We start from the raw sequence: 20,102 nt of genomic DNA, 5'->3' as shown, positions 1-20,102 counted from the left end.
AAGAAAACCAGAAGGAATTTCTCCATCCCTCAGAGAAACATGGATAAGTTGCCTCATGTCAAGTGGCTATGAAAGTGTGTGAGGCCACAGTGCCCTGCACCAGGGCTTATCTCACAAAATGTCCAGCTGTTATTTGCCCACAGTTTTATTTAATCTTAAAGCCAAGATGTAGAAAGTAAGACAGAACATCAAAGCCTTGAGTAGGATGAAACCTTAGTGTCTGTAATAAGAGAATCAGTCTCAGAACAGCAAATCCCCCTAACATCAATATAATTTGGCTTTGGGCTCCTGTAAGTCCAGTTTTGGTAAGGGGGTGTAGGAGAAGTCCACAGCGAAGCTTTGCAACTATTTAATTTCAGGTTTGTGCAGCATCTCTCACTGGTCTTGCAAGATGCTGAAATGCCATGGTTTCATACAAAATCCCCTTAGAACAATCCACTGCGATCCCCCATCTTCCCCAAAAATAATAAACAAGCTTTTTGTGTTGATGCAGCTTTGTGGAAGTAAACACAATTAGGCTTCATGCTAAAATGAGCAGCATACTAACGAGAAGTGCTGAATCAATTGTTCCCCAGGAATTCAGGGCTATCAGCAGTCTGAGATCAGACATGGTAGTTTATACAGCTTTCACAGATTCCCGATAAGAAATAAGCATAGCACAGTCACACAGAGTCTGTGCTATACAGACAGAGACAGATTCCTCCCGTTCCTCACCTCATTTCTTTAAGGTAAGCTGATTGTGCTTCACAACTTGGAAAGCTTCTTATCCCAGCTCTCCCTCCCTCAGTGGTATTTTATGAATGCCTGCAGGCTGGATTAAAAAAAAAAAAAATGCCCAGAACAGCCTTCCACAGGCTAGAGTTGGCTTCAAGCCTTTTTGAAGGAATCATATGTGTGAAAGCTTGTCCGTTCTTAGACTGTAAATACGAGATTACTGAACCAACGTTTACGAAGTGCTGCGAAAGCCATCTGTCCGGAGGTGCGCTCGAGTGCCGAATCCCACACCTAAGGGAGCACGACAGCACGCAGAGCAACCCCGCGGCTGCGGCGAGCGTGGCACTCCCTCTGTCCCGATCTGCTTTTATCACTGCCTGCTGGTCCCGCTGATGTTAACTGAGAGAGAACGCGAGCTAAAGGTTACCTCATAGCACGAGTCCATCAGTTACATAGAGCATCAGTGACACTGATGGACTCATTCCCAATTCAGGCATGTCTAGCCAGACCTTTGCTACCCACAAAATAATTTACTATTTCTTGCAAGCACAGAAGTGCCAGCTCTGCGATTCTAGCTCACAGCAACAACATGAGCCAGCTTGCAATTTCTACCTTAAATTCCTTTTTCCATATCCTGTCACGTAACCACTCATAGTACAGCTTTTCCTTAAAACCCTGGTCATGCATGTCACCCTCAACCAGAAAGGAACACTTTACGAGAGATGCTGACACCTCCAGGGCCTCATTCCATCTTCACATTTCCCCCAAGACTGTCCAAGTAACATCTAATACATAGAGGGCTGCTGAGATGATACTGAGCCATTTTACACAACACTCAAAACAGAAAGAGTGCTGTTCTGGCATGGTTCAGCCAGGTAAATACAAAACCGGAGAGTGCAGGAAGGAGAGAGCAAGTAAAAAAACCCCAGAGGTCTGTATATGTGGAAAAGGAGACCATGCTTCTAACATTACGAGAGAGGGTCAGTTTGCTTGTAAAGAAGAAAAGTACTTCTAGGAATTGAAATCAGGATGGTGTGGTAAGCAGTTTGCAAAAAGATATGGGCAGGTCATAAGGGGAAAATGCAGCAGCAAGGACAGGATGCAGTAAGGAACTGCAAACAGCTTTCTGGGGCTTAGGCAGTGCCAACGAACAAGGAATCCTGCAAGCGAAGGTCTGGTTTCAGGCATCTGAAGGGGAGAGATGACAGACAGGTGAAAAAGTGGCTTCCAGGCAAGTAGCCTGAATAGGCTCAGCATTTGTATCATCTTACATTTCAGTCAGAAAATATAAAGCAGCACTGAAATAGCTATACAGCTATCTAGTGTTGCATTTCTAAAAGTAGTCATGTAGGGTTCCTACCCCAGAGCCTCAGACATTCAGCTTAGCCAGTGGCCATTATATTTTACAGGCTAAGTTTTCAAGATACCAAGATTTCTTGATGTGTTTTTGCATCTGCAATTACAAGGAGATACACAGGGCCAAGTCTGACTATCAGCTCTTCAGGAACACTTCATGTTATGAGAATCTCAGGATAAAAATACTCCTGAGCTCCTGAAAGTGCTCAACACCTACAGCATTGGAAACCCTGACAGGTGAGCAAGTGAGTCCTATCACTGTAGTGTGGAACGTGAGCAACATGGAGAAGAATTAACGCACGTAGCAGGGAAACGTGCCTTCACACAGACACTGCCTCCAAAAGGTGGGAATTAGTCAGAACCAACCCTGGGCTGGGTTTGGGTTGGTTTCTCTTCTCAGTGTTGTCACTAGGTGAGGTTTGAACAGGCAACAATGTATGATTTGTTGAAGTGAGGTTTAATTAGAACAGCACAGATGTTTTCAACTCCTTTGTCCTATTTTCCAGTAATGCTCATTTCTCTTCTTCCATCACAGATTAAAATAGTAAACCTTATGGCTTTCATATAACCTGCACTTTTCTGTATCTGTTGTCTCCCACCATTCCCCCTTCTCCTTTTAAAAAGTCAAAAGCAAGACAGCTTCAGTAGGGCCAGAAATTGCTCTTTCTGAATTGCATGCTTCACGCTCCCTGGAATACAGGTGTAGTACTTAGTATCTTACTGAGTATCTCTATCAGCTTTGCAATTCTGTGTCCATAAACTATTTAAATATGGGCCTGACCCAGCTTCCCAAACACAAAAGCAATACATTTCAAAAATTAAAAGAACTGCATGTGACGCTTCTATCAGCTGTCACATTGCTAAGCAACAACGTCAGAGCACCTTCTATTTTTCTACTTTGATAAAGACAAGTGAAAGGCAGCTTCCTCTTGCAACTCCAGATAATTATGATCTTCAGAATCACTTTGAATTAAAACCTATCAGACAGTCCTTTTTCTTCATGGGGATGATAAAGGATGTAATGAGCTACCCAGTATAAGTAAAACACTGAACCTCACCCCCCCAAGAGCCACCTCTGCTCATCCCTGAAGTTACAGAGCTGGCTCCAGCACATATAGGTGGGTTTGTACTTGGCTATTACGGACCACACTTGTCAGTCCTGCTCGTTAACTCCCACCTCCCTCAGCGCAGATCCGCGCAGGCAGAGGGCCAAGGACAGCAGGACAGCCACAGCACTTCATCCCAAGCACACGGCTTGAACAAGGCAGTCCAGAGGGCAATGGTCACAGGGCTAAACCCAGCCTAGTGGTGAAGGGCATGGCTGCCTCCAGCTCCAGGGAGCATTTCAGGTCTCATCTCCATAGCATTCATACCAACCAAGGCAGGAACAAGAATTTTTGGGGTTTTTTTGTTTGTTTTGGTTTGGTTTTTTTGCAGTTCGTAACAAATTTCAACCACATACTTCTTCATTTAGCCCCAAAACCAGCTCTGGGCAGGCCTGCAATCCTGCCAAGCCCTGTTTCATTTCTGGCCAGCGCAGCCATCCCCCAGCCCAGCAGCCCCAGAACACACCACCCCACTCCCGCTGGCAGCAGCAGCTCCAGCCCCCAGGCCACACATGGCCATTTCCAATAGGGGACCTGAAGAATTTGGCCTGAATCTGCCAGGAACCCTCATCTTCACGCACAGCTGGGGCACAGCCAGGGAAGCCACAGGCTGGCAGAGCTTCAGCCACCACCGAGCCACGCCAGGCTGAGGAGCGCTGGCTCGCAGGCTGCCCAGCGGTTACAGCGAGAGGCTCTGGGGCAGGAAGGGCCGGTCATTGCAGCAGGCAGCCAGCTCCACGCTGACCGCGGCCGGGACAAAGCGGGCAATAGTGCCGGCCGGGTCCGGTTCCATAGCTCCGCGCCAGGCGCGGCGCTGGGGAGCACTTCGACCCCGCCCTTACCCGTCCACCCTACACTGACCCTCCCAACATGGCGGCGGGGAAGCGCCCTCCTACCCTCACCAGCGCTGTCGCAATAGCACCTCGCTTTCGCTGCGCTTTACGGTAAGGCCGCAAAGCGAGGCAGAAGGCGGCCGGCTGGGGAGGTTGCTGAAGGAGCGGAGGCCGCCATGGACCGGAGGAAGAAGCCGCTGGACGTGGCTGCCTCCTCGGTGAGTGGAGGAACCTGGTCGCGGCCAGGAAAAAGCAAGAGAAACCCCTCCACCTTGCCGGGAGGGCCTGTCGCTCGGCTTCTATGGGTGCGACGGCGGCCGGGTGTGCTCCGTTACCCGCAGCTGCGGGGCTCCCGCGGGCGGGTGCGGTCGGCGCAGGCCGCGCGGCTCGGTCCTGGGGGCCGGCCGCTTCCAGGGAAAACGGTACAGCAGGGCTGTGTTTTCTGCACCCTCGCCCTAACCTCTACCTACTGACATGCACACTCGTAAAAGCAAGGGTTGTGTTGTAAACGCCGTGCGTCACGCCTTCTGACATCACGTCTTGGTTTTGTGAGGTGTTTGTAGGGGTTTAGCCCCTTCGCCTTCCTGACCAAGCTGAGTGTGCCAGGGCTGGATTTGTCCCCATTCATGATGTAGTGATAAAATCAGGACGTGAGAAGGAAATGTGAATTTGTTTCCTGTTTTTTTCTAAGCAGCAGGAGCTCCGTGTCTTGGCAAATTGACCCCCAGCCCTGGGGGATGATGAGGTGCAGTTCCTCTCTGCTCTCTGGTTGTCTGTTAAGAAGAGACTGCTGCGAAACACGTCATTTTTCCAAATAAACCGTTAATGTTAACTGTGGGTTGTTGTATATGAGAGATTCAACATTGACTTTTTGGATGATCACTCCTAAGCATTCAGGGGACAAAAAGGGAGGTGCAACTTACAACACTACACATCGTTGTTACAGGGACCTGAAAAGTGAATGCTTTAGTGTTTGGGACAAATAACCAAAGTCTTCCACTTTCCTGATTTAAGGTACATCTGTGAAATTTGTCTTCTGTAGGACTTGCAGGGAAAGTGGCACAATATCCTCCTCCAGACCAGGTTTTCAAATGTAATTCCAAGATAATACCCTGCTGGTGACATTTCCTAATAAAAGATGAGATGGGTGTTGGTCCCAGATGGCAATGCTACTTACATATTTATTTAAAAAAAAAAAAAAATCTGAAACAATACAAACACAGTATACAGAACAGTGGGAAAGTATATTTTATGAGAGCAAACTATCAATTCTTTCTGAGGTGGGATTTTATTCATGATCTAATGGTCAGAGTTTCCTTTTCAAATTCAGTAGTGTTATTTCATTAGTCCATCTCTATTTGTTTGCCATTGGGAGGCTGTTAAAATTTGTATGGAATTATGTCTCTTTTATTCCCATTATATATCAAAGGATCAAAGATATCTTTGGGGTTTTTTTAAATTGCTAATCATAATTTGCATTCTGTGTTTTTTTTTATATTGTTTGCTGTTAATTTAAGCGTGATCTTTGTGGTCGGATCAGTGCTTCAAAGTTCCACACAAATGCAGTCAAGTGCACATATAACTGTAAATGCCAGATTGTTTCACTAGAAATACAGTTATTACTTTATTACAGTGACTAATGTATGTGATATTTGTTTATTTTGCTGTTGATGTAGTTGGTAGATCTCAAAGCAGAACTCTTTCGAAAGCAAGAAGAATTCAAGAAAGAAAAGCTATTGAAAGATGCTGGCATCTTTGCAAAGCCCAAAACTTCTAATAAGGTAGAAATACTTTTCCATTGTTGCTTTTGTCATTCTTTCTCCTTAAAGTAAGGAAGTTGATATTCAAATCTAAAGAAATAAATACTCAGAGCCGTGTTGCTAATCAAATGTAAAATCTATGTAATGAGGATATTCTTTAAATTTCTATCAACTCATTTCCAGGTGGATTCTTGTGCACGGCAGAAAACTTCTCATGCTTATGCCCATGTAAATCATCTCTTAACCTTCATTCCCCAGGGAGCCATAGCTTTTGTAGCTATAGGAAAAGATGTTTCTTTTTTTCCTCCAAGATTTTGTATGCTTCTCTGAAGGATGGAGGATGAGAGACTCTTACAGAATCACTGAACTTTCTTGATAAGTGCTCTGCTATCTGTTCCTCTATATCATGGTGTACAATAAATAATACACAATTATCTGTACTGCATATTGGTTTTCATTCATTCTGTAGCTTTCTAGCAGTAGAATATGGTATTGCTGCCATATTTGAGACAGGCAGCATTTACAGTGTTAGGCTTTAAACAGGCAAACTGATTGTATTTTGTATCTAAAATGAAGGTAATAGAAACAATTCATACTTTAGTTATCAGGAAGATTGTTCTTATTAATTTTTTTAATTTTAACATCTTTGCCAGAGTAGATTTTGTCTGATTTCTGAGTGCCTTTTTTTTTTTTTTCCCCTCTTGCTTCTCAGCCTGTCCTTAACTAATATATTGTAGTGCAGTTTATGTAGTTTTAGGACAGCACAGTAGATACACTTTCAAGTCAAACATGTTTAAGATGTTATTTACAAAGTCCTTCATGGTTGATTTCCAAAGTTTACATTACGGAGTTGAAATACTGTTTAATCATTGCCACTTCAATATTCTTATTTATTTCTTTATTTGTTATTATAAAATTGTACTCTGCAGAAACCAAGCATCTGGAACAAACAAAACACAGGAGTTGCAAATCGAGCCGAGAAGGATGTTGAGCAGAAGACAGAAGAGGAGCATATATTAGATAAATCAAGGTAACTCTTGGGCTCAGTAAGAAAGCAAGTTATGCACATTTTGGACCAGCAGTCCTCATTCAACCAACCAGTAAATCCGGCATCAGTTCCATGCTCTTTACCAGCAATGTACAAACTGCATCCCAGCAGTCTTATGCTCTAGGGATATCTGCCCTCACATTATCATAGCTGTCTAACTGTGTCAGGTTAGAGCCAGGATAGAGCTGGTTTTCTTCACAAAAGCTAGCGTGAGGATATGTTTTGGATTTGGGATGAGAAAATGTTGATAACATGCTGATGTTTTGAGTTGTTGCTAAGTAGTCAAGGACAGTCCAGCTTCTCGTGCTGACCTACTAGCAAGAAGGCCGGGGGTGCACAGGAAGCTGGGAGGGGACACAGCCAGGACAGCTGACCCAGGCTGGCCAAAGAGATATTCCCTACCATACAACGTCATGCCCAGTACATAAACTGGAGTTAGCAGGGGGGCGGGAATCGCTGCTCGGGGATGGGCTATTGATCACTGGGTGGTGAGCAATTGCTGTATTAGGCATCACCTGTTCTTGTACATTCCTTTGTCGGTATTATTATCACTGTTTTTTTCCTTCTCTCTTGCTGTCCTGTTAAACTGTTTTTATCTCAACCCACGAGTTTTTTCCCAATGCTCTCCCCCATCCCACTGGGGGAGGGAGGGAGCGGCTACGTGGTGCTTAGTTGCTGGCTGGGGCTAAACCACAATACTGGTTTTTGAAAGTCATCTTTAGAATTAAAAGCCAGGGCAGTGATACATCAGAATTCTGTCACAGAGTGTTTCTTGGACTAGACAGAAAATGGCTCACTTTTTTGCAAGATTTAACTTATCTTCTGAATTGGTTAGTTGTACAATACGTTGAAAATGCAATTTAGAATCACAGAACGGTAGGGGTTGGAAGGGACCTCTGAAGATCACCTGGTCCAACCCCCCTGTCAAGGCAGGATCACCTAGGGCAGGCTGCACAGGAACGTGTCCAGTCAGGTTTTGAATGTCTCCAGAGAAGGAGACTCTTTTCAATTCAATTTAAGCCATTTTCTGTTTTTCTGTAAGCAGTTCTGAGCTCTTCAAAATTGTTTTCTAGCATTCCAGAAATTAGATAAGATTTTCTCTTCAGTTTCTAAGAATAACTGTAACTCTGTGTTTTATCTTTCTTTTTTTTTTTTCTGTAAAACGGTATTTCAGTATCACATACCTGAAAATAATGGTCTAGCTTCCAATATTTATCTGACAGACTGTAGTAGATAGAGGTGGAGTACTTGTTATGTTGTGTTCCTGCGTACTTGACAAATTACACTTAAGATTAATTCTGTAACTTCACTAAAATTATTGTCAGTATAAACTCTGGAACTGGATATCCGTGTATCTTCAGAAAAGTCAGTTAACGTTCAAAACAAAAAATAAGCGTAAGTCAGCTTCTAGTAAATATTTCAAACACTCCCGGTACTTTCCTGTTCTGTTTATCTAAGGCTAAATTGGTCGTTTGGAACTGTGTTGGGAATTGGTGGGATTGCAATGTTGGGGTTTTTTTCCTTTTTCAGGAAGAAACTAGAAGAGAAAGCAAAGCTGTATGAGAAAATGACAAAAGGCGACTTCCCAGGTGAAAAAAAAACAGTCTAAAATGAGTACTTACATAAATTTTTTTCTAAAGTTCATCCTAAAAGTTGGCATTTCTGACTGTCGATTTACAGCAGCTACACTATGAATTCACTGCTTGTCTTCTTACATGGGAAATTTTTTTTGAGTTATTATACCAAGTGATTGACATGGGTTATTCTGCTTTGAAAGGGAGAAAAAATATAGGTACTAGAGAAAGTAAAATTACGTTTTGAAGGACAGCCTGTCCTAGTAAAGCACTGTGGGCTTGTTTCACTCACTTATTAAGTGGGTGGAATATATTCTGGTTTTTCAATACACAATCTTAGAAGAACAAAATTAATTTACTCTCCGTTATGCAGTCTTTGGATTGCATTGCTGGTTTCCTGTCTTGCATTCTAATTCTTGGACTTTATGGAGAGGAGGGGAGCAGAAGTGGAGTCTGGCTGGCCCATACGTGAATGCCTGTTGTGCAGTCAATAGGGTTAGATAATTCTAATCTGGCCCTTTCTTCTCTCACTCATTCAGTCCCTTGCAAGACACAGTTATTAAAACAGAACCCAAATCTCCTTGCAGTAATGTTTCCTTTACTAGTGTCCATCTTTGCCACATATGACCCCACCACGTTTCTCTACTTTGTAGAAAAGTACTCTAGTGACTGCTTAACAGCTGCCAACACACCAAATGTTAAGCATCAAATAAGTATTTGAACCCTATACTTCTGAAATAGTTAATGAGCAGGCAATATTTTAGTGCAAAGACTGCAGCCTCTTCTGTATTGTACAGAAACTATTCAGAAATGGAGGTTATTACTGTGGAGCCAATTTATAGTTCCAAGTTTGTTCGGCACTGAATGAGATTTAAGTATTCCCCAACAGTGTGGTCAAAGGGGATTGCTAGCAGCTGAAAAGCTGATTGTGGCTATTTTATATTGATTTTGTGCTCAGTTCTGTCCTTTTCATGGCTGTTATCTAAGAATTGATTTTCTGTGTTAGATGAAGAAACTGAAGATTTGTACCTAGTGGATTTTACTCAGAAGATCATAGACAAACAGCATGAAGTACAGGAACTGTATCAGAGCGAAGCTGCTAGAAAGACTTTAGAAAAAGAGACAGATGATGAGGAAACTCAACCTGAAATGGAAATACCACCACCTGAGGACCCAGATGATGAATGGTTGGTACTACTGATTGGACTAAGCTGTCCTGACTAGTCTGTTTCTTGAGAATGATGTGAGAAAATAATTTTATTCTCCAAATTTTTGTTGTTGTTGTTAATAGTACATATTGAGAAGAGGTGGTAACGTTCTTTCATTTCACATCTCACTAAAAGACAGTCCATCATGTTGCTTTCCTTTTCATGTAGGTAACAGTGCAATAGAATCTACATCCACAATTTTGAGAAATACCAGTCAGGGAGATGTACTATAAGTGAGACATTGTAATATCCTCTCTTATTTTCTTGCATAGCTTATGGGAGTTCTGATTGCAGTATTGATACAACTCTCTGCTTCGATGTCTTGAATTGAAATGTACTTTAGCAAAACTTAGGGGTTTTATTGTATCCACCTTCCCTTCTCTAATTATGTGTGACTTACAAAATGAGCAGTCATTTTGGTTGTATGACCTCCTCTTAAAGGAGAGAAACTCTGATTGGAAAAAGAACATGATTTTCCAGCATTTCTTCCGCTGTTTAACTGCAGCACAGCAAATAGTCTGTGGCATTTTCTGTGACATTCCGAGTAACCACTAGTTTTTCATCCAAGACATTAGGAATAATTATGAAAACAGTCTGACTAAATATTTGCTTTGCCCATTTGTTTAAAATGCTTATGGAACAGAGATTTTACTTCTGGCAATCAATTTAAAACAGCAGTAACCGAAACGAAACAGAGCACCCCCGTTCTCCATTTTATTAGGCCAAGATAAGATTTGCAATGTAATGGTTCAGAATAAACTGGGAGAATGAATCCAACAGAGTACCAGAAGAGTGCTAGGTTGGAAAGGCAGATATACCCATTACCAGCATCTTACTGAAATTCAAGATGAAACTATCAATGAGTGATGGGCTCCAACTGCTTTGTGTCAGAAATTTAAACTGATACATTTTACTGTTCACATGGTGCTTTTCTATCATTGCCTATATCTTACATCAGTGACGTAGTATTATTAATATATTGGCTATCTCAGTGAGACCATATCCTAATGAGGATATTTGGGTGTTAGCATAATCAATGCTAATTATTCTGCAGTGTTCTTTAGTTACATCTAGTTACATCTTTACTGTAGGGAATGAAGACTTTTTTTTTCTGACTGATGTTACATTATAACAAAAAACCAAAGAGCTCTGAGTATATAGTAAGCTTTAGATATCCTTAGAAATTATGTAAAAGACTTAAGTTACTAAAAGCACAGATCTTTAAAAGTTTGTTTTTTGGGAACTACGTTGCCAGTCATACTTTTTCAGATGCAATATTAATTCTTTTGAATGGGATAATTGAAGCAGCTTGATGCTAAAGAACTTTCTAGTGCTACAGGAAAATAAGTATAGCTCTTAACAGCTTTTTTGACAACTGTAAATTAAGCATTCAGTGCCATAAAGAGTTGAATAAGAAGCACAATGTGCTTCAAAGGAACATTTTGCTTGCATTTCAGTCAGCCTTTGTTATGCTAGTTGAATGAATGCTATCAGCCTATTCTAAATGAGCTTTAGACTGATAATTGAAATATATTGTAGCAATTTCATATCCACAAAAAGTCAATGCCACATCATTATTTTCACCGTGGGAAGCAAGTACGAGGCTCAGTTTTATTTTGGTGTGAAAACTACATGACACTAACTTCTAACTAATGCATTTTTTTACACTATGTTATTGCCAAGGCAAACAGCTGGCTCGAAGTGAGATTGAGTAAATGTCTGTGATAAAACTGTCATATGCCCTGTTCAGAATGTATCCTCTTAACCTGTAGTCTGTTAATTGAATAGTAGAAGAAACTGTCACACATGGAGGGACTGAGAGGTGATGAACACTCTTTGGAAAGTGTCACTGCTTCTGTCTTCTCATTCTATCTTCTTCATCATCTCTACTGCAGAAGTTCTACATCAAATTTCCTTTGCTTTGATTACAGGGTTGATTATGTTGATTTCTTGGGCCGATCTAGACGCTGTATGAAGAAGGATTTGCCAAGCCTACTTAAAATGGATCAGGAACTTCAAGGGAAAAGGTATGGTTTTTCTAATGGAAGTGCATGTTTCTTGCAGCACTTAATATACATTTCTTTAATTAGAAGGAATAGAGGCTGTTCTTTGTTATCCCATTCTCAATCCAAAATTGTTGATGCTACTGCTTTCTCTAGATATACTTCATACCAACTTCTGCTCGTTTACTACACCATGTCTTAAAAAATAGACAGAGTAGCTACAGAGCAATAGTGCATGACTGTGATTTTATCAAAACTTCCTGTTATAAATTCATGTAGTATTTCAAGGCTTCTGTTTTATTTCACCCTGGCAGTTCACTGTTTGAAATACATGCCTGGTGTATTGGTTTGAAATTGCAACAGAATGGAGGCCATGGATATCAAATAAAAGCCCAAATGAAATTTTAATAAACTACTGAGGCACACTAGTCAGTAAATGCTGACCAAATCTAAAACCTCACTTACAGAACATAGCTTGCAGAGGAAAGTTCTAATAAATTGACTTGGCAATCTCTCAGATATTTGATGCATCATTTAAAACTGTGGTCCTTGTATGGAAATTGTATTTTATTATACATTCCAGAAAATGCCAGAGAAGTGATTCCTGGTTCTGTTTAACCTGGAAACTGATTATAGTCTTTTAGCAATTCCAAATTCATCGTGGCATTCAAAGTGAATTTGCTAGATCTCCATTTGTTTGGTTTTTGCTCTTCTGTTAAACAGCTGTTTAACAGCTTTTCTAGTAAAATTATTATGGCAGCACTGAGAATTGTTTTCAGAAAATAATCTAAAGGCACCTCAACTGGGCCGTTACTGTTGCTGAAGTGAAAATTCTTTCACACCAACAACTCATTAGTGTTCTCTGTATTTTAAACATAAATGGAGAATATGAGCGCTTTGAAATTGCAGTGTCTGCATTGATATGGATGACAGTCACTCAGCAAAACCAGCTTTAGCTACACAATGAAAGAAAAAGATCCTGCTGCTTCTCTTGGGAAAACAAAAATATTTCCGATATTGGGTATTAATATTTGGCATGAACTTCTAGGGTAAATTAATGCCTAGCTTTTTTTTTTTTTTTTTTTTTTTTGCTTTTTTTTTTTTCCTTAATTCTCTTCTGTTAAATCTGAAATGTTTCTATATGTGGTTGCTAGCACCCCAACAGATGGCAATAAAAGTGATTAGTGATTATTTCATCTCCCATTCTGTGATTTGCTAATAATTTCATAAACCCTGTAGGAAAGGATGTGATTTTGTTTCAGTCTTTTAATACCGTGTTCTACTGGTACCTTGCTTCAGAGGTAGTTTTGTATTTCTGTCTTCACCATGTACCATAGTTATCAATGCTGCATCACTAAATGGTGCCTACAATGATCTATGTTTTGTAAAAACTGCAACAGTGGCTCAGACCCAATGATACTTTCACTCTTTGATTCCCTAGAACCTGGTAAGTTCTGCTCTGTAATTCCTAACTTTTTTTCTTTTTTTCCTCCCTTTTTTCTTTTTTTTCCCCTTTTTTTATATTTCCCCATTTTTCTTTTTTTTCTTCTTTTAAATTAGACAAGGTCCTGATGGAAATACTCTGTTATCTGAAGATATGAGAAGAGAACTTCAGAGGCAGCAGTGGGAAAAAGAAGAAGAAGAAGCCCTTAGAAAACCCATGGGACCCATACATTATGAGGACATTCGGGAAAACGGTATACTTCCATACTTCATATCACCTATCTTTATTATTACAAATCAAAGAGATTGGTTTTAGAGGAAGCAAAGGAAGGTTACTTCTTGTGTCTTTATGACAAACTTCAGGTATGTCTTAAGCCACATGTGTAATAACAATTTAAATTACCAGTACATAAATGTAGATTTTTCTCAAATTGTATTTTTCAAATGTTATTACATCCTCCTGTTTTCTCCTTCAGGAAGCTTCACTTCATGCATCATCTAAAACAAGCCTATTTTAGCCATCTAAAGCTAATGCAGTGTATGTTTTTGGGAGTAATTTAGTGCCTGAAAGCAGGGTACATGGTACTTGTAGTTACTGTCAATTATAAACTGAGCGTAATTTAAATTTACTGATTTTCTTCATTTCAGAGGCCAGACAGCTTGGTGTTGGTTACTTTGCCTTTTCTCGTGACAAAGAACTTAGGAATAAGCAACGGGCAACACTGGATATGCTAAGAGAGCAGGTATGAGTTTAAAGAGCAAATTGGGGTGTGAGGGCATCCTAGTTTCAGTGGTGGCTGTATTTGATTTGTTGTGTAAGTCTTAGATTAAGTGAGGCCTCCAAAAAAATTGGGCCTCTTTTTCCCTGTTGAAACATGGTACTTGATAAAGGATTGCTTTTAGTCATTTAGTGAAGGAAGATGTGCAGTTGATTTTAATAACAAAGGAAGATTAATTCGTGTTTTTCTTTGCTGTTAAGACACTTGATCAGAGAACTAAACGTGAGCAGTTAAAAGAAAAAAGGAAGGCTGCTCTAGATGCCAGGCTGTCTAAACTTCGAGCACGGAAGGTTAAGAAGTTAAGGGAAGCTGGATTAGAGGAAGAGGCAGAAAAACTAGAGAATGGAGGTACGATCTGCTGCCTTTTTAGGTTAAATACTTGCTATTTCATCTTGTACTTGATTGATGCACAGGCATACTCTTAAGTGATTTAGGTTTGGATATTCAATAGATTTGTATTATGTATTCTATATACACAATTAATATAACTGTTAAGATAGTGTGAGTTCATATAATTGTGTGTAGATATAAAATCATGCCAGAAATAGCACAATAATGCAGGTAGAAATGTGATATGTAGATTGTAGGCTTTTTTTGATTCATGCCTGACAGCAGGAGTTATGTTGGTCAATTATGCTGGTTCAGGTTAGAGCTGAGCTACTGGCTTTTTCTTTTTTTAAGATGAGGTGGAACAAAAAGCAGTAACAAGTTAATTTTGATATCATATAATAGACACTCTTAAAGTTTCAGTGCAGTCTGTAAATTGGACACACAGCTGACATCAGGATTTAGGATGATGAATTTGAGTTCTAATCCCATCTCTGTCCTGTCTCCCTTATGACACTGTTAGTCAACTTGTACTGTCTGTCTCCCACTGTAAAATGTAGCTAATATTTCACTATGTCAGAATTCTATGCAAGTGATTAATTGTGAAGTGTTCTGGAAACGAAGAACAGTAATGTGCCACTGCTAACTGTTACTGTTGTTCAGAAGAATAAGAATGCAAATAGTTTTCTCCAGTAAATGAAATGGAGATTACATGCTAATGTTTTTATTTTTACCTAATTTTCTAGCTTCAGTATAACACTTAGCACATTCCTTTTTGCGTTATTAGGCAATAGATTTTCAGCAGTCTTTTTGATACAACTAGAAAGCTAATGAAGTGTCTCTTGGTAGATAAGCTTCCTGATTGTCTGGCTTATCCATTAACTTTTCTGAACTAATAGGCAGTAATTAGAAAAAAAAAAATCACCTCCCCACTCAGATGCATTATTAGGATGAAATTAGATCACTAGTATGAGCTCTATAAATGCAAATAACTCTTGCTTCCTATTCCTCCTATGAAGTTCATCTAGATTTTATCCCATTAGTAACAAAACCTACTATCTCTTTCTGTAACATAGAGTTGAAAGGTGTTACTGATGAACCAGAAGCTCCAAGAGTTACTGCAAGTAGAAAGGTAGAGGTTGTCATCCAGGAGAGAAGAGATACAAAGCCTGGCGTGCCTTATGTCCGAGAGTGGGATAAAGGCAAAGGTAAGGAAATGTAGATTCAGAAACGTCATTTGGAAACAGTGTGCACACTGCTATTTTAATTTCTATTTTGTGACAAAGTATGGTAAGACAGACAAGCAATTAAATACTTTCTCCCTTTGTATTGCTGACTATCTAGTGGCCAGCGCAGTGATTGATAACACATGCCTTAGTGCCAGTAGCTGCTCTAATGTCCCCATAATGTTTTCTTCTATATGAGTTATTCCATTTCTGGATGATCCAGAGATGTTGACAGAATGACAAATTCCATAGTTCGTAAGATTTATTGTCTTTTGGTGTGATGTTTTCCTTCTGTAGTTTGTGCTATGTGATGACAGGATGTATTACATTGAAACAGGTACAGGATCATACTAAGAAGTGATGCACCACTTCAGTGCCAATGTCCCATCTTGAAGCATCTTCCTTATCACAACATCAAGTGATGGCTCTCTTCCAGATCTTTCCCAAACCCGTTAACTCATTTTGCATCAGTTACCTAAGCTCATGCACATTCTTGTAGTCTAATGCCTGACTTCTACGTAGAAGCAAACAAGGAATAGGCAAAGCACATAAATGTCCACCTTCTTTAGTACTCCTCTAAGAGCAGCATTCCTATTCTGTGCAATACTGCTACTACCAGCTTCTGTTTACTTTTCACAGTCTCTCTTTGTGTTCAGTTAATGAACATTGTTGTGAGGGGAAACTGTGGTTCCATTAAAACCCAAAACTTTCAGGTCCTATCTGTTAAATCTTTATCCTGCCTGACATTGTTTTTTTCCTACCTCTGAGGAATCCTAGTATCTGATTGACACTCAAGCAGCACTGTACTACACAAAAAATATTACACTCGGAAAACAGATGACAGTTTACTCTAAAATGTGAAGTAAAATAACAGTGGTTCACTGAACATAAATGTAACACAACCATTTAAATGAGTTTAAGAAGGGGTAAACAAAACTCCTCACTCTCTTAGATGCTTTCCTCCTTACTGTTTCATAATTTTTTATATTTTTACCAAAGCAAAGGAAGAAGTTCTGCTCTGATTGGGGCTCTATTTTGCTACATCAGAGAAATGTGTAGCCCTTCTGTGTCAAAATTTTCTACTTAATTCTTTTAGAAGTCTTGGTAGACATGAATACTGAAAAGAATTTTACTGGGTTTATAGAGAGTAGGCTTGGGGGACATCTTTGGAATAGGTTTGGGGGATATCTTTTTAGTTGTGGTAATCTTGAGCTGTCATTCCATTGCAGTACTTCAGAACTATTTTTAATCAGAAATCGGCAGCTGACATAGTAACTAGAATATCTACCACTTCTATTGAAATAAAGATGTTACTGTTTTTTGCCTGTGCCCACTAGAGAGAATCTTACCATCTCCACCTTGCAATAACTAAGCTCTTAATGCTTTGATTGGTTTGTATTTTGATTGAACCCTAACTAATTAGTCATTTTTCATAACGAATTACCACATTGTTAAAAGATCTTAAAGTGACCAGGATGAGTTACATAGGAGATGGTGGTTATCTTTAATGCTCAATGCTTTCGTTCCTGCTCTGTAAAGAAAGTGGACTGTCAGCTTAGCCGGCAATCTAGTACTAGATGGAAAAGTAACTTCAATGGCTTTACACAACTGCCTTTTCTCTGTTTGCTGATTTGTTTTCCCTCCTTTCTGACTGATCTTCAGACACGGAAATCTATATTCAATCTACCATTTTTCCCTGTTTCTAACAGAATTGATGTTTGGCCAATGGTCAAAGAAACAGGAAGAACTCCGAGATGAACGAGATCCAGAATTTGCGCCACCTTCTGCTTACTTTATGGGACAAAAGAAAGATGATAGTTACAGAAGTCAGAATTTGAATAGTCCTGAAACCTCCTCTGAAAAACTAGAAACAGAAACGGCACAAAAGCAACAGCTGCCATCAGGGCAGGCCAATGGCAGCAGTGCTGAAGATGTGCCACCGTCAGGGCAGGCTCACCACAGCAGTGTTCAAGATGAGTCAGCATCAACGGAGGCCTGTGGCAATGACACTCAAGATGTGCCATCATCATCAGAGGATGACAGCAGCGATGACGAGGATATGCTACCATCAGCACAGGCTTACGGCTATTGTGCTCAAGGTGTGCCGCCGTCGATGCAGGCTTACAGCTATGGTGCTCCAGATGTGCTGTCATCAGTGCAGGCTTACGGCTATAGCACTCATGATATGCCATTTCCAATGCAGGCTTATGGCTACAGCGCTCAAGGCATGCTGCCACCAATGCACACTTATGGCTACAGCACTCATGATACGCCATTTTCAATGCAGGCCTATGGCTACGGCACCCAAGATGTGCCACCAGGAGTGCAGGCCTGTGCCTGCAGCGTGCAAGATGTGCCGCCAGGAGTGCACACTTGTGGCTGCAGCGTGCAAGATGTGCCACCAGGAGTGCAGGCCTGTGGCTGCAGCGCTGAGGATTTGCCGCCAGGAGTGCAGGCCTGTGGCTGCAGCGCTCAGGATTTGCCACCAGGAGTGCAGGCCTGTGGCTGCAGCGCTCAGGATGTGCCACCATCGGCACAGGCCTGTGGCTGCAGCGCTGAAGATGTGGCACCTTCAGCGCAGACCGACAGCAGTGATACTCAAAATCAGGAACCACTTTACCAAAGTTTAGATGATATGCTGTCTTATTACAGACAAGTGACTTGAACTGAGCAAAAAGATAAGCAAGAATCGTGATCTAAAGAACTGAAATAGAATTACCTTCTCTGCAAGAATACTATTTTCTCCCATCTGGGAAAAAATAAGTTTCTGTAAGTAGATGAAAATAAATCTCCTGGAGACCTAAGCTATTTTACATCACAGCTGTACTTTTGCTCTCTTGGTCCTTTTTTTTTTTTTCCCTCCTCATTATAATTATGTTATTTTTTTGGCAGTACTTAATTAGTTTAGTACATACTTCATTTTAACTCTTTGCCACTTACACTTGAACTTTGGGGTATATTGATGACTTGCTTTCAGAAGATGAACTCTTCCTTTACTCTGTCACTCCCCAGATAGCTTCTGGTTTGGAGGTACTGTAAGTTCAATGATACCTGTAGAAACAGTATTGAAATGGCAGGCCCTCTGCTGCCAAATACAGAACAGTTTTAGGAAATTTGTTACCTACTTATCTCCTGCCTTTAGGGAGCGCAGAATATTACCTAGTGAACAGTGGTGGTTCACATGATTGTAATGGCTTCTGCATTCCTGAGGTCTGTATATAACTTGTAAGTCTGTGAAGCAAATTAGAGTTGGGAGAGACATTGCAGAAATCAATAAATAATGATTGTTAGACCAAGAATAAACACTTCACTGAAGTAGAAGTCTTGACACCTGAAATTACTGTCTTACTGGTTTAGAAAACGCTCTCATAATTCTCCAAGTGCATTTTTCTTCCATCATCTATTACATTTATGGCTTTATTTTATTCAATACTTTTTTCCCCAAACTTTTATATTGGAGTCATTATATATAAAAGCAGACCAACCTCTACCAAGCAAGCTTTTATTTCAGAATCTTAGTAAACAAGAATAATACTTATTTACCATGTAGAATATTTTTAGTTCTGAAGGTAATTTAGATAGCCTCATTTGTATTTTAAAAGCTCATACACGGATGTGACCTAGAAAACCAGGCTAGAATGGGCAATTTCATAGATTACACTGTGTAAAGTTAAATGACAATGATAATGTCAAAAGAGTGAACATTTGAACTAAATAGTGAACATTTGAACTAAATAGTGAACTAGCCAAAGAGACAATGTGCTATTCCTGTGTGCTTCAGTCAGCTCTTGGGCTACTTTGCAAAGCCTGGTGAACAGCAATGTGTTCAAGGTGACTGAGCAACCTTAGCAACATGCAGACCATGTTCCCTGTCTCCAAACACTGTTCTAACCTCAGCTAGTAAACACATTTCCATCTCCTCTTTCCTGTTCCGCTGGCTTTTGCACAGGAATTTGCAGAGCAGGAATAATACCTCACAGGAGGAGTAGCACCCCACAGAAGCACCGATGGTACCCTTTTAAAGGCACAAAATACACCAGTCTTTTATCCTTAGCAAATGGTTATGAGACTGGAGCATTAGCATAACTCTAGGTTTCTGTTTCTCTCAACAGACCTAGAACTTGAGGATAGTTAATGGCCACATCCACCCAAAATGCATAGAAATCCTTCGATGCAAAGGAATAGGCCTAGGATTACAAGCTGAGGCCCTACAGAAAAGCATCTGTCTTACCATGCTAGAGAAGTTCTGACTGTTGGGGAGAGGGCGGCCCGGTGGCGGGTGGCCCCGGGCCGTCTGAGGGGCGACCGCCTGCCCTCGCACCTCGGCGTGAGGCGGGAGCCCCTCGGCACAGGGCGCATGCGTAGTGCCGCGGCCTACGTCTTCCTCGGGCTGTCGTGCGCGCGGCGTTCTCCGGCACAGCCCCGAGACAGCGGCGGCCGTAGGCCTGTGGGAGCCCCGCGGGGCCGCACCGCGGCGGCAGTGCTGAGCAGCAGGCAGCAAAGACGGGCTGCACTGCCGCTCTGGGAGCTCCGGAGAGGAGACGCGTTGCCGAGGCGGGGGAACGGCCGGCGGGAACCATGCCTGCAATACTAGGATGTGAGTGCGCGAGGACCGCCGTGTGCGCGGCTGTCGTTAGCGCGCACGCGCCAGCGCCGTTCCCCGCACCCTTAGGCGTGACCAAAGGCGGCGCATGCGCACGTCTGCCGTCGCCGCGCGCGAGGCGT

General features: G+C 41.2%; 1 protein-coding gene across 1 annotated transcript; it reads left to right on the top strand.

Moving 5' to 3' along the window:
• Nucleotides 1-4,185: 4,185 nt before the first annotated feature.
• CCDC174 (coiled-coil domain containing 174) lies at nucleotides 4,186-18,566 on the top strand (the record flags this gene model as incomplete). The annotated part of the gene is given in 12 exon segments (XM_082004671.1): nucleotides 4,186-4,227; nucleotides 5,686-5,790; nucleotides 6,699-6,799; nucleotides 8,348-8,406; nucleotides 9,398-9,578; nucleotides 11,531-11,626; nucleotides 13,163-13,299; nucleotides 13,694-13,788; nucleotides 14,025-14,172; nucleotides 15,228-15,359; nucleotides 17,087-17,709; nucleotides 17,827-18,566. Coding segments are annotated over 12 exon segments (1,935 nt in total). The 3' UTR covers nucleotides 18,043-18,566.
• Between the last annotated feature and the right edge of the window lie 1,536 nt (nucleotides 18,567-20,102).

This window comes from Phaethon aethereus (genome assembly GCF_964289735.1).
Source record: "Phaethon aethereus genome assembly, chromosome: 11".
Classification (NCBI taxonomy): domain Eukaryota; kingdom Metazoa; phylum Chordata; class Aves; order Phaethontiformes; family Phaethontidae; genus Phaethon; species Phaethon aethereus.
Note: the sequence above shows the minus strand (reverse complement) of the source record. Positions and strands in the feature narration are given on the sequence as shown.